The following is an 18,850-nucleotide window of genomic DNA, read 5'->3' on the forward strand; positions in this document are numbered from 1 at the left end:
AACTCTCACTCTGTTTTTTGATTGGGGCATAAGTCATCAGAAGTCACTATTGCCTGTACCAGCATTGTTTTCTATCAGTAGAAAAGCTAGGAAGTGATAGCTCAGGTACCAGTACTCCTCCTCTTTGCCCCACAACTATGCTTACATTCAAGTCATTAAACTGGGAGATTCTGCACCAATGCTCTGTAGTTAGCAGGTGAAAGTCATCTACCCTTTCAGTGCAACCTTGAGAACTAAAAATCATTAAAATAGTTTTTTAAAATCAATGCATAAATTGAGGCAGAACTGCTTAAAGATACTATTGAACTGCAAAAGACTTCTGAACATTAGAATTAAAAGAAACTCTGAGGATTTATATGACAGTGGGTAAATTTATTTCAATGTGAATTTTACATTTTGATCGCCAAGCAGAAGTGAATTCTTCAAAAAGCACTAATAAGTTTTGACGTGCATCTACGATTTTTTATTATAATATTTATTATTATTTATAGCAGCATAACCCACATAGGTTCCCAAAGGGTTAATGCAACTAGATGAGTTGAAATTCATGAGCATAATCCTAAACAAGTGAGTTGAAGTTCTATCAGGTCTATTTCATAGCATCAGGGATTACTGCTAGCAGTCTAATCCTACTGAGCCTAAGGGAGGTACGTTGTATTGTATTTGAAATCTTGGCCAGGAAAGAACGGAAGGTTAAATGGGTGCCTTGCTCTGTAATCAAATATCACAGGCACTACTTATCTATTCAATGAACAACTAACGTAGAAAATCAATTAGGAAACAAATAGCTTCTTTTGAATTTTTTTTTACCTAACAAAAAGAGAGAGTGAGGAATAAATTGTTTCATTATATATGTTTAACAAAACTATTTCATACTATCCACTATAGAATAATTTTGCATGTAGACTGGCAAATATTAACTAGAAGGCAAAAAAGACCACATAGCAACTGCTGATGTTTTAACACTATTTCTTTAAGTGCTAGAGCTATTTTCAAGGCTAGTGTGTATTCAAACGCCAACAACTGAGCATCTTCTTAATTTATAAAGCAGCACAGAGAAGCTACACATACAAAAATATTAACTGACTGCAGATAATTGGACTGTGCTCAAATGAAATCAAAAATACATATCCGGTTGTTTGTAATTGAACATCTTAAATTATGTATCAGTTGTGAAGAGCATTTCTTCAGCTGTGCATCATCTTTTGTTCACTTGGTTAAAATCCCAGGAGTACTGAAAAAGGCTGAAGCTCCTGCTGGTCTTTGTTCCCAGCAGGGAGAAGTCCCTTTTGGTGGTCTTGAGGTTAACACCCTCCCCGCGCACCCCCGCTCCCCCCCCCAATACCTGTCATTCTGAATAGACTTCACAGTCTGTGCACACAGACAAACAGCCTGACCTGGCCAGCTAGCCTGACCCCTGGGCAGGAAGAAGATCACATCTGGTTATTAATATTGGGACATTAAAAAAATGTAATCTTCAAGGCACTCAGAGAAGCAGGCTGGCAATTATACAGTATGCACTGGATGTCAGTCAGGGAGCATGTTAGCCTGATATTATGTCTGAGAATGCTAAAACGTTCATTTTGCTCTGATGAGGGGTTTCAAATACAGTCTCACTCTCTATCTCTGAAAGCTGGTGAGAGAAGTTAGCCCAAAGCACTTAAGTCTTCAGCTTATCTGTTCTTACACTTCCCAATTTTCAGTCTGTCTTACACAGTTTTATAATGTAAAACATTTGTAGCTGAAAACTGATGTAACAAAAAAAAAAAAGTCATTATTTTACGATAGAGGAAGGCACCTCATAAATGGAACAAAACCTCTCAATATTACAATTGTGCTAAACACGTCCTCATTACATTCTCTGAATATTTTACCACTATCCAGACTCTTCAGTTCACTCTAGACATGTGAATATTACATGGTTTAAACACACCTAATTGGCTAAAATATACAGAAACACATTTGTATGTGCTTGTGATACACAGTATATACACATGCACGTACAAAGTTTTATATAGTATACATTTAACAATGCCATGTGTGACATCTTATTGACACCAAAGTTAATGGAAAATTTACCTTTTTTTTGAGTTGGGCCAAATTTTAACCTTTTCTAAATGACAACACAGAGTCGCATTGGGATATGTACTGAGAATATCAAACCACTGGCCTGATGCATTTATATAGCCAGGTAATTATTTCTGTTTGCCCTGCTGGTGACACCTGAAACAGAATGAAAGACTGTGGTCTGGAACTTTTATATGCCGTATTTTTATGGCATCTCAGCCTTATTCATGCCATGCAGAAGATTTTGGATTGCCCATATGAGCCCAGCACAGGTTCAGCAACTTTCACAAAGAGCACTCTGACTGCCCCATGTGTACTTCTACACCTGTCATGTAGAAGGCAAAGGAGCATGGTCTTCAGAGAAGTCTCAAGTCCATCCTAGAAGATGGTATCAACATAATCTCTGTGCTTGAAACTAGAACTAAAATTGTCTCCAAGGGTAGTTATTATTAATGCTCCCAGACCAGATAGCTTAAGTCAGCTGCTATTAGTTTGGTTTTGCTTCGAGTCACCATCAAATCTTTTCCCTTCTTTCTTTTCAAATGGAAAAATTTCCTTTCAAATTACATTGGGCCAACACCCAGGATGGGCTTTCTACCAATGATGTGTTAATCTTGTGATCTGTGAGTCTGAAAAAGGAGTTTTATAGCACCAGAGGTGGGAAGTTTCCAGCTTTCCAACAGAACACTAGCACTTGTTTTTAGGTCTGATAGGCCTTGAGATGTCAGACCTTCAAACTGAAACACTATTATGTATGGAAAAGCTATTATAGGAAAAATGCAAAACGCTTCTAAAATATATTAGTCACAAAGTCACGGCAATGTTTTTTCCCCTTAGTATTAGTGGAGCTTGGCTTGGAACATACAGCCATATGAAAAAGGAGTATTGATACAGTTAAAGAGCGCTCTACAAATTTCTAACATATTTTTCCTAATGTAAAATATGCAGGAGGTTCAAAATGCATGATAGTTTCCTGTGGGATGGTCAGCATACCTTTTTCTGTCTTTATTACTTAAAACAACATAGCCAACTCAAGCTCGAGACAATAAAACCTTTATCCCACTCATCCCAAATAATTAGAAATGCGTATTTGATAATGTACACAAACACTCACACACGTATACACAAGAGAAAGTGGGAAAGATTATTGGCAGAAAAGAGAAAAAATATAAAGGAGTTTGGGGCTTGGCAAGAGTGAAATCAGGCTATGTGCTGCAGAAACGACACTGTTCCAGATGTAGATGGCACTGTGAAAACAGACACGTAGAGACATTGGTAGAGCAGGAAGAAGAAGAATGTGGTGAGGTGGTAAACACTGGCTATATGTGTGGGCAACTGAGGCTGCAGAGAGTAAACCACGAGGCAAGGATGACACTATGCACGGTTCTGAGGGAGCTGGCGTTTTGGAGTGAAATTCCAAGCTTGAGGCAAGAGCGGAAATGTTTCTGACAGGTTGGGGCCTTTTAGGGTGGAGGCTTTCTGGTTTTAAATAGTAGCTGCTTGAAAAATGCTCACAAATGTGGAATAATTTAGGAGGAGAAACAGGCTATGGATGAGGTGACCTAGTGTGTATGCTCACAAAGTATGTCATGATTATCAATACCCTGTAACCTGGTTTTGATCTGTAAAAGTCTCTTAGGGTGTGGATTTCATTCTAACAACACACACTCTGGATCCAACAGGGGAGCTGTTTCGGTGGGGGGGGAAACATTTCCAAATTCAAATTCTCTCCTCTTTTTCACACTCTCTTTGCAGAGCAGTCTCTCTGACTCTACTTTGTAACTAGCCTTTCTCTCAAGCACCAGAAACAAATGGAAAAACCCTAGAAATAAACTTCAGGAGAAAAACAGAAACAGTAATCATCAATTTCAGCAAGAAATTACCCAAATAACAGAACTTTTTGAACTGGATAATTTCTCACAATAGTGACAAACCACAGTAGTCAAACCACAGGAGAGCCATGTCCCAGTCAATTGACAAAGTTAAGAAACACTATTTTGGAAAACTCCTGGGCCAACTCCGTTCTTGAAGTAATACTACCAAGATCAGCAATACCACAACAAAAATGGATTTGGCCCACATTCTTGTCATCTTTTTCCTCTCATCACCATTTTAATAGGAAACAAACAATCTTTTTTTTAAAGCTTCAAACAAATTCTACAGAGGATAAAATAGTCACAATCCATAAAAACCTTGTGTTTTTCATGTATCTTTGCTAATATTTAGACTTTTGTTTAACAATTTGACCTATGTCACACTAAAAGAAAACACTTCATGGACTCTGCTCATGCCCTTGGCAGCTGAATACCTGATCTTTATGGCAAATTGAGGAAATAATCCTTACCAAAACCAAAATGCTAGATGAAATTTGGGAGGTAGTATGCGTGAATGAGAGCTTGGGATATGTTTTAGCAACTAAAAAGGACAACCAGTGCTTGAAAATAACTTCAGTATTTCATCCTGCCCAGAACGCATTGACACAGCCCAGCCAGGCTCCCTGCAAGATGAGCACATGAGAAATGAAGCATATCTGAGCAGGGGATCAAAATACAAGCCTGCAGTCAGGCTCTACAGTTTGTGACAGCAGCTTTCTCTGTCCCAGACAAAAAGGTTCCTGCAGTCACCAGCATCCCCCTGAGCCAGCTCTAACTGGGAACTCCCCACTCCTCCCTGTGCAGGGGGAATTTCACTCTCATCAGACATGCTTATGTGAGCTCTAGCTACTGCCCTTCCTGGTCCTTGTCCTGCCACATCTCCTGCCTGGTGTGGCGTAGGAAGTACAGTGCACACACTGGCTCTCTGCCAGCCAGGGTCTCCTGGGCCTGAGCAGAGTAACCCTGCCACCCCCACAGCCAAAAACGTGCATCAAATCTCCTATTTATTTTTCTCCATTAGTGGCAGAAATGGACCTAGGCCAAGGTTAGAGGGGGTTGTCCTGTGACCGTGTGTTTGTCATACCTTTCCTTATTTCCAGTTTTCTCTCATCACTAATACCCTCTTCAAGAGTTTCAAACAGAAGTAAAATATTCTAAGATGCAAACTGCTGGAGACAGAACTATTTAGATGTGTTTCATTTTATGGGGAGACAGGAAATAAAAAAGGCAAAAAACAACAGTTATGTACTTTAATTTTTCCAGAAAGAGGGAGGGGGAAAAATCTAAAGTATTTCAAATGTAGTTTTTTGAGCTACAGTCAAGATAAATGCATATCACAAGTCTCTTTCGCTTTAACTAATTAGCAGTATTACAGTGTTCAGTAGTGACATTTCAGCAGTAATTGATCTTCTGATGCAATTTTTGTGTATTCCAAACTAGCCAACACATCCAGCCAAGGGGGCTGTGCAAAGACAGAAGCTGCCAGTCAGCACAGAGGAGCCGGTCACTGCCTAAGTGTGACCTTGGCCCCCGAGATGCTAAACACACACAATCAACAGGAGCCGCTAGCACTCAGCGTTTCTGAGAATAAGACCCTTAATCCCTTCACTTTTAGCACTTCCTTCACCACTGGCAGGTAGCACAGCTTATTTAAATTCAGGTGGCAACTGCCCTGAACTAGTGTTTGTATATACTCACGCAGGGAATTGGGAACTTCCTGGCTCGCTCTGAAATTAGTATTTCATTTCCCATTTTGTGCTGAGTTGGTGGGGAGGGTATTTGGCATCATATTTTCACATTACTTCACACTATGTACAGGGTAAATTAGTTACTATATATTTCTTTCTCTTCTCTACCCTAATGTGAAAGGTTTTAATGTCAAGCAGCATGAAGGCCAGAACAACCCAAAAGTCAACACAGCTCCCACAGTATGAGTTCAACCACAACAGACATCCCATCTCTATTTCATGGTATACCTTAATAACAATCAATAATACATTAAAGTTAGCACTGAACAGTATATAGAGAGCAGACTACAAAGAGTCCATTTGAGTTATGCCTCAGCCTTGTAGTCCACATGCAGAAACAACATCATCTGCTTTGTACCAGCAAATGAATATCTGGGGTAAATATTTGCAAATAGATGGCTAATTAGCTATTTCTGTTCTTTAGGCTTAATGAATAGTTAGCTTCCTTCAGGTATTTGCACCCCAATGTCTAGCAGTAAGTGTGGAAAGCGACAAGAGGCAGCTGTCTGAAGAGACAGGTGATGTGACACAAAGATAAACCGGATGCTTCTTTCCCTCACTCTCTTAATATCAGGGGGAAATTAATTCTTTCACGGGATTATTCAGAGCTGGAGTTTCTCTCAGCTAAATATGCAGGAGGTGGCCTAACCTCGTAAAGTAGACACCTAACACAGAGGCAAAGAAGTCATGGATTAGAAACAGGCAGAGGCAGAGAACAAGCTAGAGGAACTAACAGGCCATTTAACAGAAACTGCCTCTAGGTCTTCAAACATCAAACCAGGACTGATCTTGCAGAGGGCACAAAAGAATTCATGCCAGTAAAGACCAGCCAAAGAACCACCAGGAATGTCAGAGGGGTTGAAAGCTGGCTGAGCAGGCAGGTGAAATTTAGTACTGACAAATGAATCCAAGAAAACGTGTATTAGAAAGAATAATTTGAAGCAATCAAACAAGTTACTGGCATCTAAGTTAAATGTAACCACTCTAGGACACTTGGGCACCTGTGTGAAGGTGGGCATGGGAAGAGACACGCAACGAAAGGCAACATATTTCCAGCACAGAATGCAACAGGGTTTGTTTAAAGCAGATTATATTTTTGGATGCACCAGGCATGGGACAGTAAATCATAAAACTCCACTGAGAACAGTGTGTTCGGTTCTGAAATAGCTGTATATCTCAAGAAAAATTTAGCAGGGGTAGGAGGATCAGTGATGGGATTAACAGAAATGTGGGAAAACTTCCACTAAAAGCAACACCACTGAATAGACTGGAATTCTTTAGTACACGAATAGTGTAAGTAAAAGAGAGACATGATAGAGAGACCATAAAAAAATCATAAAGATTATTATGAAGATATAAAGATTATATAGAAAGATCATAAAACAAGTAAGAGCATATGATCTTTCTTGTTCTATTACCAGATTAATAAACAACCAAAACTTAATAACTTAAATGACTGACAGAAATTTTTAAAAGCTGAATATTTATATTTTTATGCAGGTTAAATTAACCAGTGGAACTCCTTTCCATATTCCATACTTGCGCATGAAATATTTTTTTGCTTTGCTCTGAGAAGCAATTGTTGTTAGCCTCTATGGAGTAAAGAGATTTGATAAGGTGGACTAATGTTATAATTTGCTGTGATAGGACCATGATTGCATACTTGGCCTATCAATGTGTTGTTGCTTCTAAAATAGCATTTTCTTCTGTTACAGATAGCCAATGCAGAGATGTACTTGACTAACCTTATTTGTGATAGAATATTTTTAATTAGGATAGTCTGGAAAGTTATCTCATTAAGTGTCTCAAAAACAGCTCCAAAGAAGAAAGAAATGTTATTTACACCCAGACCACATCCTGATAATTTCAGCCCTAAAAGTGTCTGTAAGAAAATTGTGAATAACTGGGAGAAGGAAATTAGAACAGAAATGGAAATCCAACCTTTACTACAGCAGACACTAACATATAGAGATCTTTGTGCAGTATTGTAGCAGGTGACAGTAGTAGTCTGGGGTATGTATGGACACACATAGTTTTAAATTCTGTTTATGCTCTTGGAAAGTGTGCACTTCTACAAGCAGACACGCCTACCTTTTTGCTTCCCCCACTGCACCCTCTGTGCAAGAAACTCAGTTTCCAACAACTGTGACTTCCTGCCTAACACTAGCATTGGATAATATTTGTCTCTCTAAAGTTCTCATGAGTACTAACGACTTCAAACTCCATCTCTGATTCCTTCCAATAACAGACACTGTATTAAGCAGACACACAGGTAAATACAGGCAGATGAAAAGAAGTGGTATGCTTACTTATATTTCTGTAAGGTCAATTTAGACTGCCAAACATATTGGGGGCCAACCTGTCCCTGACCTCTGCTCAGTTAGGGACACATTTTCTTTTTCCCAAAGCCCACGCTGTTTCCTAAATCCAGACAGTACTGAGATTACTTTCTAAATCTATTAGGACAAACAACGACCAGAAGTAAAGGAGAGATATTTGTTTAGTTCCTGTTGTGAACACTGAGGCACAAAACCTTTGTATCTGCAGAACACAAAAGCTGAGGGAACTGAGATACAGGCTTGAACTCTGTAACAAGAGATTTCAGAGTTCTCCTTTTATTGATTACCAGCTCAAGTCTTTTCCTTATCATAAAAAAATTACATTCATACATCTCTTCAAAACCAGCATAGCTCTTGTCCTTTGTATACCCCAAAATGCTTTAGGTAAACCTTATAATCTATTTGATACTTTTGAGGAAGCTGAGGCCAAAGAATTTGAGCTGTTCAGTGAACTCATGAAAGAAAAGAAAAACCCTAGAAAGACTTCTGGATCTAAATCCTACCTGGAATATGTTGAGTCACAAGTGGTCCCACAAACCTATCTTTGTTTTCCAAGAAACAAACAAACAAAAAATTCAAAGAGACAAAGTGTCTAACTGAGAAAGGATTTACTCATTCTCAAAAATACCCATCAGGAGTCCTAATGACAACATCCAAAGATTTTTCACCCCTTTAGTTCTATAAGCCACAGAAATTCAAGTATCGTGAATAAACTGCTGAAGCCTGACATGCTACAAGAAATACCAGTGGACAGAGGAACAGGAAGACAGAGCACACTGACAGTTTATCCAGTTCATCATAACTTAGGAGACTACCTTAGCAAGTCAAAAACTCACAAAGGTTATCCACAACTTAGGTACAATTCCTATTTCTGAAATTCATCTCCAACAGGGTTAATCCTAAGGACAAATACACTAGTGGTTTTGAATCTGTTCAATGACTCTAGGCCACAAATTCGGTAAAATTAATCTTAAACTTTTTTTTTCTTTTTCTTTTTCTTTTTTGTGGTATGTGATCTTTGTCATCTGAGAGCCGACTTCAGAAGATTCTGCTCTGATATATCCCAGCAGGGTCCTGACTTCCTCTTAGGTCAAAGATTTTGAGTCACAGAAGTTCCTGGACAAATAAGGACATAAGGTTTTCAGAAACACTTGCAGTTTGGCCTCGTTTTTTCCACTAGCTTCATTCTTCCTTATTTCCAGTCATTCATTAGCTGAGTGCATATCTGCAAATGCCAAAGGGTGTTTCCAAAATAGTAACATCTAGATACTAAAAGCTGTCTCATTTCAGGAGTAAAGTAAGCCTTTTTCCATGCTCTCATCACTAGCAGACACAAAGAGCAAGAACACCAAGATCTTCCTTAGATTTGTTTCATTGTTCCAGCTGTAAAAATACGAAGCTTCTGGTCATTCACAAAGTATTTATTCAATTAGAAAACATTAGTATTTTTGCCCCAATCTGTTTCCCAAAGAGCAAGTTTTTGTCTAGGTTACATGGAAAATGGGAACATTGTTCTTTGAATGGTATGAAGCTACGTCAGGGAAAGTTCGGATTGGACATTAAGAAAAGGTCCTTCACTGAGAGTGTGGTCAGTCACTTGAACAGGCTCCCCAGAGAAGTGGTCACAGTGCTGAGCCTGTTTAAGGCGTGCTCTTAACCATGTGGTTTGGTTTTAGGTAGTCCAGCACAGAACAGGGAGCTGGACTCCATGATCGTTATGCGTCCCTTTCAACTCTGGATGTTATAATTCTGTGATTCTATAACTAAGAAGAAGTACCCTTCCTTCTCTTTTGCCATTAGTACTCAGAGTTTTGAATTTAGCATAAGGTTAACATCAGTCATACCTGGTATGATATGTGAGCCAGTTGCATCTTTCCAGGATTTCCCATGGGAAACATCTTCCTTCTTAATAAAGACATTTGGAGACAACCTCCCCTACCCCCCCAGCCAAGGACTGCTGTAGGCCAAATCAGAAGTTTAAGACCTCAATGCAAAAATTCCATGTGTGTTGAACAACTTTAGAATGAGATGATAGAGACCACTGGAATTGCCTGTTATAGTTCTGGTAAGAGTTTCCACTGTAAGCCTTTGTTTAAACAGAGTCACCACAACATGATTGATCTTGAACCTTTTCTGAATAAAAGTAACCTATTTTTCTACAAAAAGTTTGAATACAAACAGTAAATTCTGTGCTGCTTTTATGGGCAGAGGTGGCTCTCTCTCCAGGAGCAGTGCAAGGAAGCCGCATGTTCTTTGGGAGAGTTTACACAGGAGAACAGAGATTACAAATAAACACTCTTCTTTGGGCAGGCTTCTGAATACTGTCCCTATATGCTGGGTTGCCTGCACACAATCCAGCAATAAAACAGTAGTTATACACTTATGGATGTTAGACATGCAGATCATGGTAACAGAATGGTTTGATTATCACTCTAGGGTAACAGTTTTAAATAGAAAAAAAAAAAAAAAGAGAGATTTTTTTTGTTAGGCACCTAATGTAGTCAAATATCCACTCTTGGAATAAGATTAGTATATTACCATTCATGGCTTCCATTAGCAATATGCAGGTTCCTATTCACGCATATAAGCAAAGAGTATTGCTCATACTCTTCGTATGTGACAAAACCATGTTATTTTTTCTGGTTTTGTCATTGTTACAGCAGTAGGATGCCCTAGGCATGGGAATCTGCACACTTCATCATTCAAAGACTACCTTTGCTCAATTTTTGTTTCCTTCAATGCCTCCTGCCTTTAAAAGCTAGAGATTATCTTAATGCTTTCCCTCCCACAGGGAGAGTAGCACATACAGTTTCCCCTGAGGCGACGGTGCACAATACTGTGTATCTGTCTGCTCCAGAACTGCAGGGCTCGCACCTTCTGCTGCAGACCAAGGGGGTCATTTCCATGACATCCTCCTTCACAGATGTCCACAAAGGGAAGGTCTTGTGGTGCCTAGCAGAGCTTCACTTTCTTTAAACATCAGCATGAGGATGTTGATCAGTATGCACAATCTGCTCGTACAAAGTACACCAGCCTTACAGGCAGACCACCAGGATCAAAAAATATTACATGCTACCACTTGTAACTTATGTTTTATCAACATAAAAACCCTACCCACATTTAATGTAATTACTACCTATTTCCTGTTGTACTGTATTGTATTTTGCCCACTAACATACACATGGAAGCTTATCCAATAAAATATCTCCTGCATTGTTCCCAATTCTTGCTAAAATCAACAGAACTGGTGTGGCTCAGCATTTCACACCAGCCTCTTCGCTACCCTTCTTTACAAAGTTTGACTGAAGCTTTGCTCCAGTGGTAACCAAAAGGAAAATTTTAAAAAAGGGGAGTTGGGGAGTTCTGCATATAGCTCTCTAGGGTTTTACTCCCAAATCACTTCTCAAAAGCAATAATAAAGCTCAGTACACATATGCATGTCAAAATACAACTTTCATGTCATGTCTTAGTCCTTTTTTTTTCTTTTTTAATGCTTGTTCTTAAATACGTTGAAGAGAGAGTGGAGAACAATCTCACCTGGGAGAGTGTGGTAAACTGTAATTACAAATTTTAGAGAAGACACCTGTAGCGAGTTGCATAATATCAGCTAAAATCTCCTAAGGGTAACAAGAAAATCTATGTTGAAAGGCTGGGAGGGAGTGGCTGCTAAATCTATGACTGCAGTCTATTTATGCACATATACACATGTACTCACACTGACATAATATTCTTACATTCACTATACACTGTATATCTACTTTGAATCTCAGTCAGAAATAATTACATATTTCTTTTAATGTCAGAATGAAAGAACTCCAGGCACAAAAAACAGCTGTTACACAGCCATTTTGTGTGTTGAACATACCAAATAAGTGAAGCTGAACCTCTTTATGCTGCTTTTGCTCTCCTCCTTGCTCACTCTTCCTGCTTTCCAAGAGCTTGTGTTCTATTGGGCAGGCTGCACATTGCAAGTCATGTCCAAATAGTTTGGTACAGCCTCCTTTCAAAGAGTAGTGTTACACATCCTCACCCAGGACAAGGTTCAGACTATGATCCTGGACAGCATTTCAGTGGAAGAACATGGGGTTTCTCTAAGCCATTATTTGAGAATACCTTTCTGCTTTAACAGTGTACCATAAACTGAACACAATGCATGCCTTTTTTTTTTTTAATAAGGACCATTATGTAGAATTATCTGAGAGACAGATGACATCTGAATATCAAATACATTAAATATAATGTGAAAATTATTTCTCTACTATTATTTTTTAAATTTAAAATTTAAAAGGAATACATTTGAAATTACTATTCTGCTAGCTCACAACTTGTTTGGGTGTTTCTCATAAATGTACTTGTCTATAGAGTGTAAGTATATACAGTAGGCATATATATTATGTATAGCTATGTGTAGCTGACTATGCAATGTGTTCTTTGAACATTCGTTTCTCTTTATACATGTAAGCACAACAGCATAATCTGAATTACAGTAACTAAAACGTGCAGTGGAAATTAAATTTCATAAAACATTTAAAACCTTAAATGAACATAAACCTGAAAGTACTATAAAAATTGAAATATCCTCTATTGTGAGGTTTATGTTTAGCAACAAATTAGAATAACTCTTGTTTATCACTGGAAACAGCTTTCTTCACCAATACAAACAACAAGAATGAAAATAAGATTAAGCAAATCATGTTTTGGCTCCTCAGATGTGCAGACATATTCCAATTTCCTTTCCACAATGATTTTTATGCAAATCAATGCTGCACAATCTCCTGACCTCTTTTACCATCATACTGGGACAATGACAGTTCAATAATTGGACTGGCACATATCTAGGATATTTCATTTTAAATTAAAAAGTTAGTGCAGGACAATTGAAATGAAAAGAATGTGACTTTGTGTTAATTCTGGAGTGATCAAGTCTCAACATTTCATGCCAAAGAGAGTAAAGCAAACAAAGTGATAGGGGCTGTTAGTCCATTTGCCCCCATATGCATATACTTCACACCCCCCAACTCAGTTGCTAATTCCTAACAACGATCCTTTCATCCAGAACAAGGATAATGAGAAAAACCCAAGCAGTGTTCCTTGGGGAACTGTTACACTAAAAGTTACCTAAGGACTAAATCCCACTTGTGCCTCTTGCACATGATAAAGATGAGCAAAGCATTCAATATCCCTGGCTGATTTAAAATCCAAATATGCAAACAGCATTATGGAATCCAGACAGACTATTCTGCTTCACTGATGACAGATGCAGAGAAAAAGCTAGTCTAATTAAGCTTTTGACTTTGAACCAGCAGAGAAGTGGACACCTCGCTTTAAAACAGCAGTGCACAAGCCCAGCTGAAGAGCAGGTGCTGCACGGTATTTGCATTTCCTGCAGAGGATGCTAGCTAGCAGGACCAACCAGCTGACCGTGAAAATTCTTAGCCCTAAGTGACCCAAGGACAGACTATAAATCCATCCTATAAAATATAGTAAAAGCCCCATTTGTTCTTCCACCCTTTCAATATGTGATGTTATACATTTGTGATTATCTCATTTTATTGGGCTCTTTAGAAAGCTGTTTATGATCATTTGTGGACAAAATAAAGGCTCATTGTAAACTCTTATTTAAATAAGTTGGAAGGTCAATATGAAACAAAGGGCACTACTTTCATGACCGCTACATGCAAGCTATGCTTGTGTATGTAATATTATAATGCATTTCAGCAAAGGGATAGAGTCCTAGGTAATTATAAAGCTAACATATAATAGCATTGTATTAGCAGCCCAAGAAATTCCTATTGAATTGCATACATCTGAAAACAGAAAGACATGCTTGTGCTGAAACTTAATTATCTTGGCAAAAATTGTGAGGGCCAGATTCTCAGAAGACATAAACACAAAGCTCTGCTTTACACTCCTGAGGATCTAATTCTTTGTTTATTCAGATAACTTCCATCAGATAAAACTTACCATTTAGATTGACTAATTTGCCTTATTATTTATGGTATCTACAGCTAAGTAACACAATTACTACTCAGCTTGTGAGTAGGAAAAGGAATACTGCTGATCTGCAAACACAAAGTCTGAAAGAGACAATCAGCTTGCTCTGCCAGGTTAAAAATGTTAATGCTGTTGCATTCCACCCTAGGCAAAGAAGACAAACCTTTTTCAAGGACAGTTCTGACTGAAATTCTTTTTATGGGTTCAAAGTAAAACATTATGGTAAAAAAATGAATACGGCTTTGTTTGTTTCTTCAGCCATCGTTAGCAATAGACACAGAGGTATTCTGGTTTTGAGCCCGTATGGAAAGATCATCAACACTTTCTGCTTCTGGGTCTTTTTCCAAAATACCATATCCCACATGCCTTTTACCTTAAAACATAAAAGAAAAGGTGTTGTTCTGGTCAAATAAAGAAATAATTTTTACTAGCATACGTCTAATGTTAAAGCTGCCTAAATCCTGCCAAAGACATTAAAACACCATCTGCAAAACAGATTTTCATTAAATTGATCATTTTAAAGTTAAGCAGCTAGGCAGATGATGCTTTTGAGCTAACCTTTAACCTTTAACCTTGTTAAACTCAAATCAGGTCACTCCTTTTGGGTAATATCTTTGCCGTTTGAGAACACAAGAGGTAAAGTGATCTATCCAAATTGAACTGACGATCATAGCATTAATAGTGTTATTGATCAATATTTTGTCAATGAAGGGAAAACCAAGGTAGTTTCCACACAGCTGAGTATTACCCTGCTAACTGCTGCCTGTCACTTTCCCTGAGCTCCTAAATAGTTGCATATATGGTGTAGACTATAGTAAATATCCAATATAATATTAATGTCTATTAAAGCTACTATCAGCTAATTGAATCATGGTTTTTATAGACTAGCATTATATATTTATTTGTGTTTAGAAATTGATCCTGTTGGTCAGTTACTTGGTTATTTGAAGCTTCTTTTCAGCCACTCCAGTTTCCTTTGCAAAAAGGCTACCCTGTATTTATTTATTTATTTATTCATTTATTCATTCAAAGTGTTTGGAAACTACTTTATGAGGCCAGGACATTATATATGCAGTTTCCTGAATCAAAAGCTGTTTGACTAAGGTACAAAATGGCTTCCTTAAGAGCAGTTCCAGCTATATGTACTTTATTTCCACAGAGACAGATCACTGTCCTGCCTCAGCTTCCCAAACCTGCAGAAGCAGAACAGTTCCTCCTGCAGCATGGAAATGCACTCTGTTGCTATAGAGGCTTTCTCTGTTTACTTGTGGAGTCACTGAATGCTTCTCGATGGATGCTGCAAAGGGCTTGCAACTCTTCTGTGGTTTAATTTGCTAATATCGAGCTTCACAATTCCAAATGTAAATCTTTGGGAAATTCATTTAGCCCAAGTGGAGTTCACGCAGGGTAAGGCCATCTTTGTTCTGGCTCTTAGCAGCCACATTACCAACACCATTGGAATATTGCACTTCTCTAAGGAGCAATCAGTCCATTTCTTTTCTAAATAACTTAGAAAACAGCTAAAGATTTCACTTTGCCACACTTAGAATCGAAATCTAAAAGTGACATTTCAATAGTGCCCAAAATTATACAGCTTCAGAAGAGAAGCTCTGGTGTTCATGGTCGCTTTAAAAGCTACGGTTATGAAAAGACATCCTTTTATTTCATCTATAGTTAAGCACAGGAAGAGAAATCAAGCTGTTGCAGTAACATTTGTAAAAAGAAAATTCACAAAACAATAACATTTAAATAAATATAAACAACTAAAGAAAAAACTTTGAGGTACTTGACACAGCAAAGGAACAAAGACACTAATTCTTTTTTCTGTGCTTTCAGATGGTTTTAGTATTAAAGTTTTTATTGCCAAACCATATTCACAGCACCTTAATTTTAAAAGAGTTAGAGGAGCTGCTTGAATATAAACACAATTCATGAATATTCGATATCACTCCCAAGGCATATATCTATTATTCATACAAATTAATGTTTTTTTTTTTTCCTTAGGTGCTCTAAAAGTTTATCTGATCTATCAAGAGAGAAAAATTTACAACTCTTGTGGTGTCAACAGCTTCACCAAGACCTGACAAAACTATCAAGTCAGCTAGCAGAAAACTTTACCGACTTTCAAAATCTCATTTATTTCCACCTTGAGGCCTGAATGCACACTCATAATTAAAAGTAAAGTTTTCTGGGTGACGTACAGAGGCATTACATTCTGTTATAAAGCACACACATCTAGAACCTTTTGGTTATTTGGGACACATTTTAGTCCTGCCAGCCCAAATCTTAAAAAATAATAACACTCATACCCCAATCGGTATTTTTAATAAGTCATTCCTCTCCTTCAAATTAACCTCAAAATGAGATTATATAAAAAGAAAATGTGCATGTGTACATGCTATCTGCTTTCTGAGAGTTGTTAAGCCTGGCAGGGTTCAAATTTCCAAGCTTCTCTAAGAAGTCATGAGGGACAGAAACTTTTTAAAAAGCTGAGATTGTCACTAGCAATCCTAGGGACAGGTCTTAAAAAATACATGTATCAGGAGACTTACAATGCTATGGTTACCAGCAATACACTATCAATTGTCCTCTGTAGAACGTGAAGCTTAGAAAGGGTGTCTGAGAGCTTATGCATTCCTTCTCCACTGGGATGTCTTTCGCCCTAACTGATTCAGAGACTGAATTTAAAAGATTAGCGATGGTCATTTGCCATGTATTACAGCTGCACCACCTAGACACTACTGAATTACTCAATCCAACAAACCATGATTTGGAAAAGAAGCAGCTTCAGCAGCAGGACATTTTTGTGATGAGGGCTAAGAGTTGAGACTCACTCCCTTAGTATGCTAAATCAAAGGTTTTGCAGGACAGGCTGCAAACCCAAACATATTTGACCAAGATTTCTCTAGAGATTGAGAGTGAGTCATGAGACAGTGCTGTTTTGAGTAGATGGTTTGTAGCTTGCAACTCCATAGTTATGCCTATGGCTTTATTTAAAAAATTAGCAACTGCATCTTATTTTTGACAGTCTCCAATGCTTTGGCAATGAAGCCATCTGAGAAAAGCCCTCTGCGAAAAGCCTTCCTGTCTCCCATTCTATCATTCCTACCTGTGACATGGTTTGCAGCAGCATCTCTCTGAATGGTGGCATTATAAAACAGATCATTGAAATAATTCAGATTAATACTCAAAAAAAGAGATGAGGACCAGCTATATTTAACTTAAATAATGTGAAAAATCTGACTTAGAGTGTGGCTCCACAATCAGCGTAACTGGATGGAGCAAGGAACCATTCATGGTCAACAAGGAGCAGGAACTTCTGAAGGGAGTTTTGCTGCCGAGGCAGGCTCTATAGCTAGACTCTCAGCTCTTTTGCCACTTTTTAAAATAGGCCTTTGAATCTTAAAAAAAAAAAACAAAAAAACAAAACCACACCAAACAAGCAGAAAAAACCCACCTCCATAGAGTTAGAGTTAAGGGAAAACGCAATTTAAATAAAATATGGTATTAAATTAGCAGAGCAGCCAGCACTTTCAGACAATATGACAGGCCCAATCTTTTGTTACTGCCATTTTTGTCCATAGCAGATCCACCAAGGTTACAACTATGAGGTTATAAAATGAAAATCCATGTTACTGCCTGTGCACTCTGTGTTAGCTCAGAACAACCATTTGAACATGGTTGAACACCAGTATAATGTTATTCTTGCTTAAACTAGGGGTCTGCTATGGCTTTTTTGTATTTATTCCATGTGTACACATTTTCAACATGATTAGAAAACCAGCATAGTTGCCGTAATCAGCAGATGACTCCTGGTAGTTTAGTTATCACAGATTTCTAGTATAAATCAATAGATAACACTTGCAAAATGGATTTTCTAATCATATTTAGAGCTTGTTACAGTGACTAATGGTTTGCAATATTTCCTGAATTTTTATATCCCCCAGACAAAAGAAGTTTTTAATAAGTTACAAAGTTATCCATCTTGGAAATAAATGTGTTATATTTCGTACATGAACCAAGACAATCAAGCCAATCCAGTAAACACACTGCAGAAAATAAGTTACCCCATAATTAGGGTTTGGAAAAAGTCATGACAAGTTGTGTAACAAATGGTATTCATCACTCCCACATATTCATTATATCCACATAGTTTTTTCCAGTAAAGATAAAAATATAGTTGCAGTTCTACTAACATATTTATCTATACCACACCCTTTCATGTTTGTGAAAAATCATTACTGTCTTGGAAAAGAAGGGCATACAAAAGGATGACAGCACTTACTTTTGAATATCCTTGGTAATAATGAGGCCTATTGCATGTGCTTACTGAAAATACCGATGTAAAATAACTTAGCTGTGACAGATTATGGTTGCAAACAGATATGTATGCCAGAAAGTGATCTCCTTCCCTCTGCACGGTATGGAAAAATCATCACTTTCTATAATTTCCATCAAGCTTCTGATCAAAATGTAATGGACAAAGTCTGAAAATATTACGAGGAATGTAAAACCTCTCTAGTTGTTTATTAGGAGAGGGAAAAAAAAAACCCAAACCCTACGTTCCCTGTGTTCACAGTAAGTGCATCCTAAACAGGCCCCTGCGTGAATCAACACAACTCATGGGGAGCGCTCCTCCCTGACTCGCTTGCATAGTTTTTGTTCGATTACACACCTGTTCAATAAACATTTATTCTGCTGTTTAATCAAAGTCTTGTTCGATTAGCACTGAAACAGTTAATTTCCTCATCTACTTGATGCCAACTGAAATTGCTGTCACTGGCTTACCTTGTACAGTTTCAGGGCTGCCTCGTGCCTGTGATTGGTG

General features: G+C 38.0%; 1 protein-coding gene across 1 annotated transcript in view; it reads right to left on the reverse strand.

The window, feature by feature from the left end:
* ZFHX4 (zinc finger homeobox 4) overlaps positions 1 to 18,850 on the reverse strand; it is a gene marked incomplete at both ends in the record, with an annotated part of 123,888 nt that overhangs the window by 100,842 nt on the left and 4,196 nt on the right. The window contains one exon of the mRNA XM_080338956.1: positions 18,811 to 18,850. This exon is cut by the window's right edge and continues 463 nt beyond it. Coding sequence (XP_080195082.1) covers positions 18,811 to 18,850 — 40 coding nt within the window. The remainder of the gene's footprint in view (positions 1 to 18,810) is intronic.

Source organism: Nesoenas mayeri, assembly GCF_963082525.1.
Source record: "Nesoenas mayeri genome assembly, chromosome: 2".
In the NCBI taxonomy this organism is placed as follows: Eukaryota; Metazoa; Chordata; class Aves; order Columbiformes; family Columbidae; genus Nesoenas; species Nesoenas mayeri.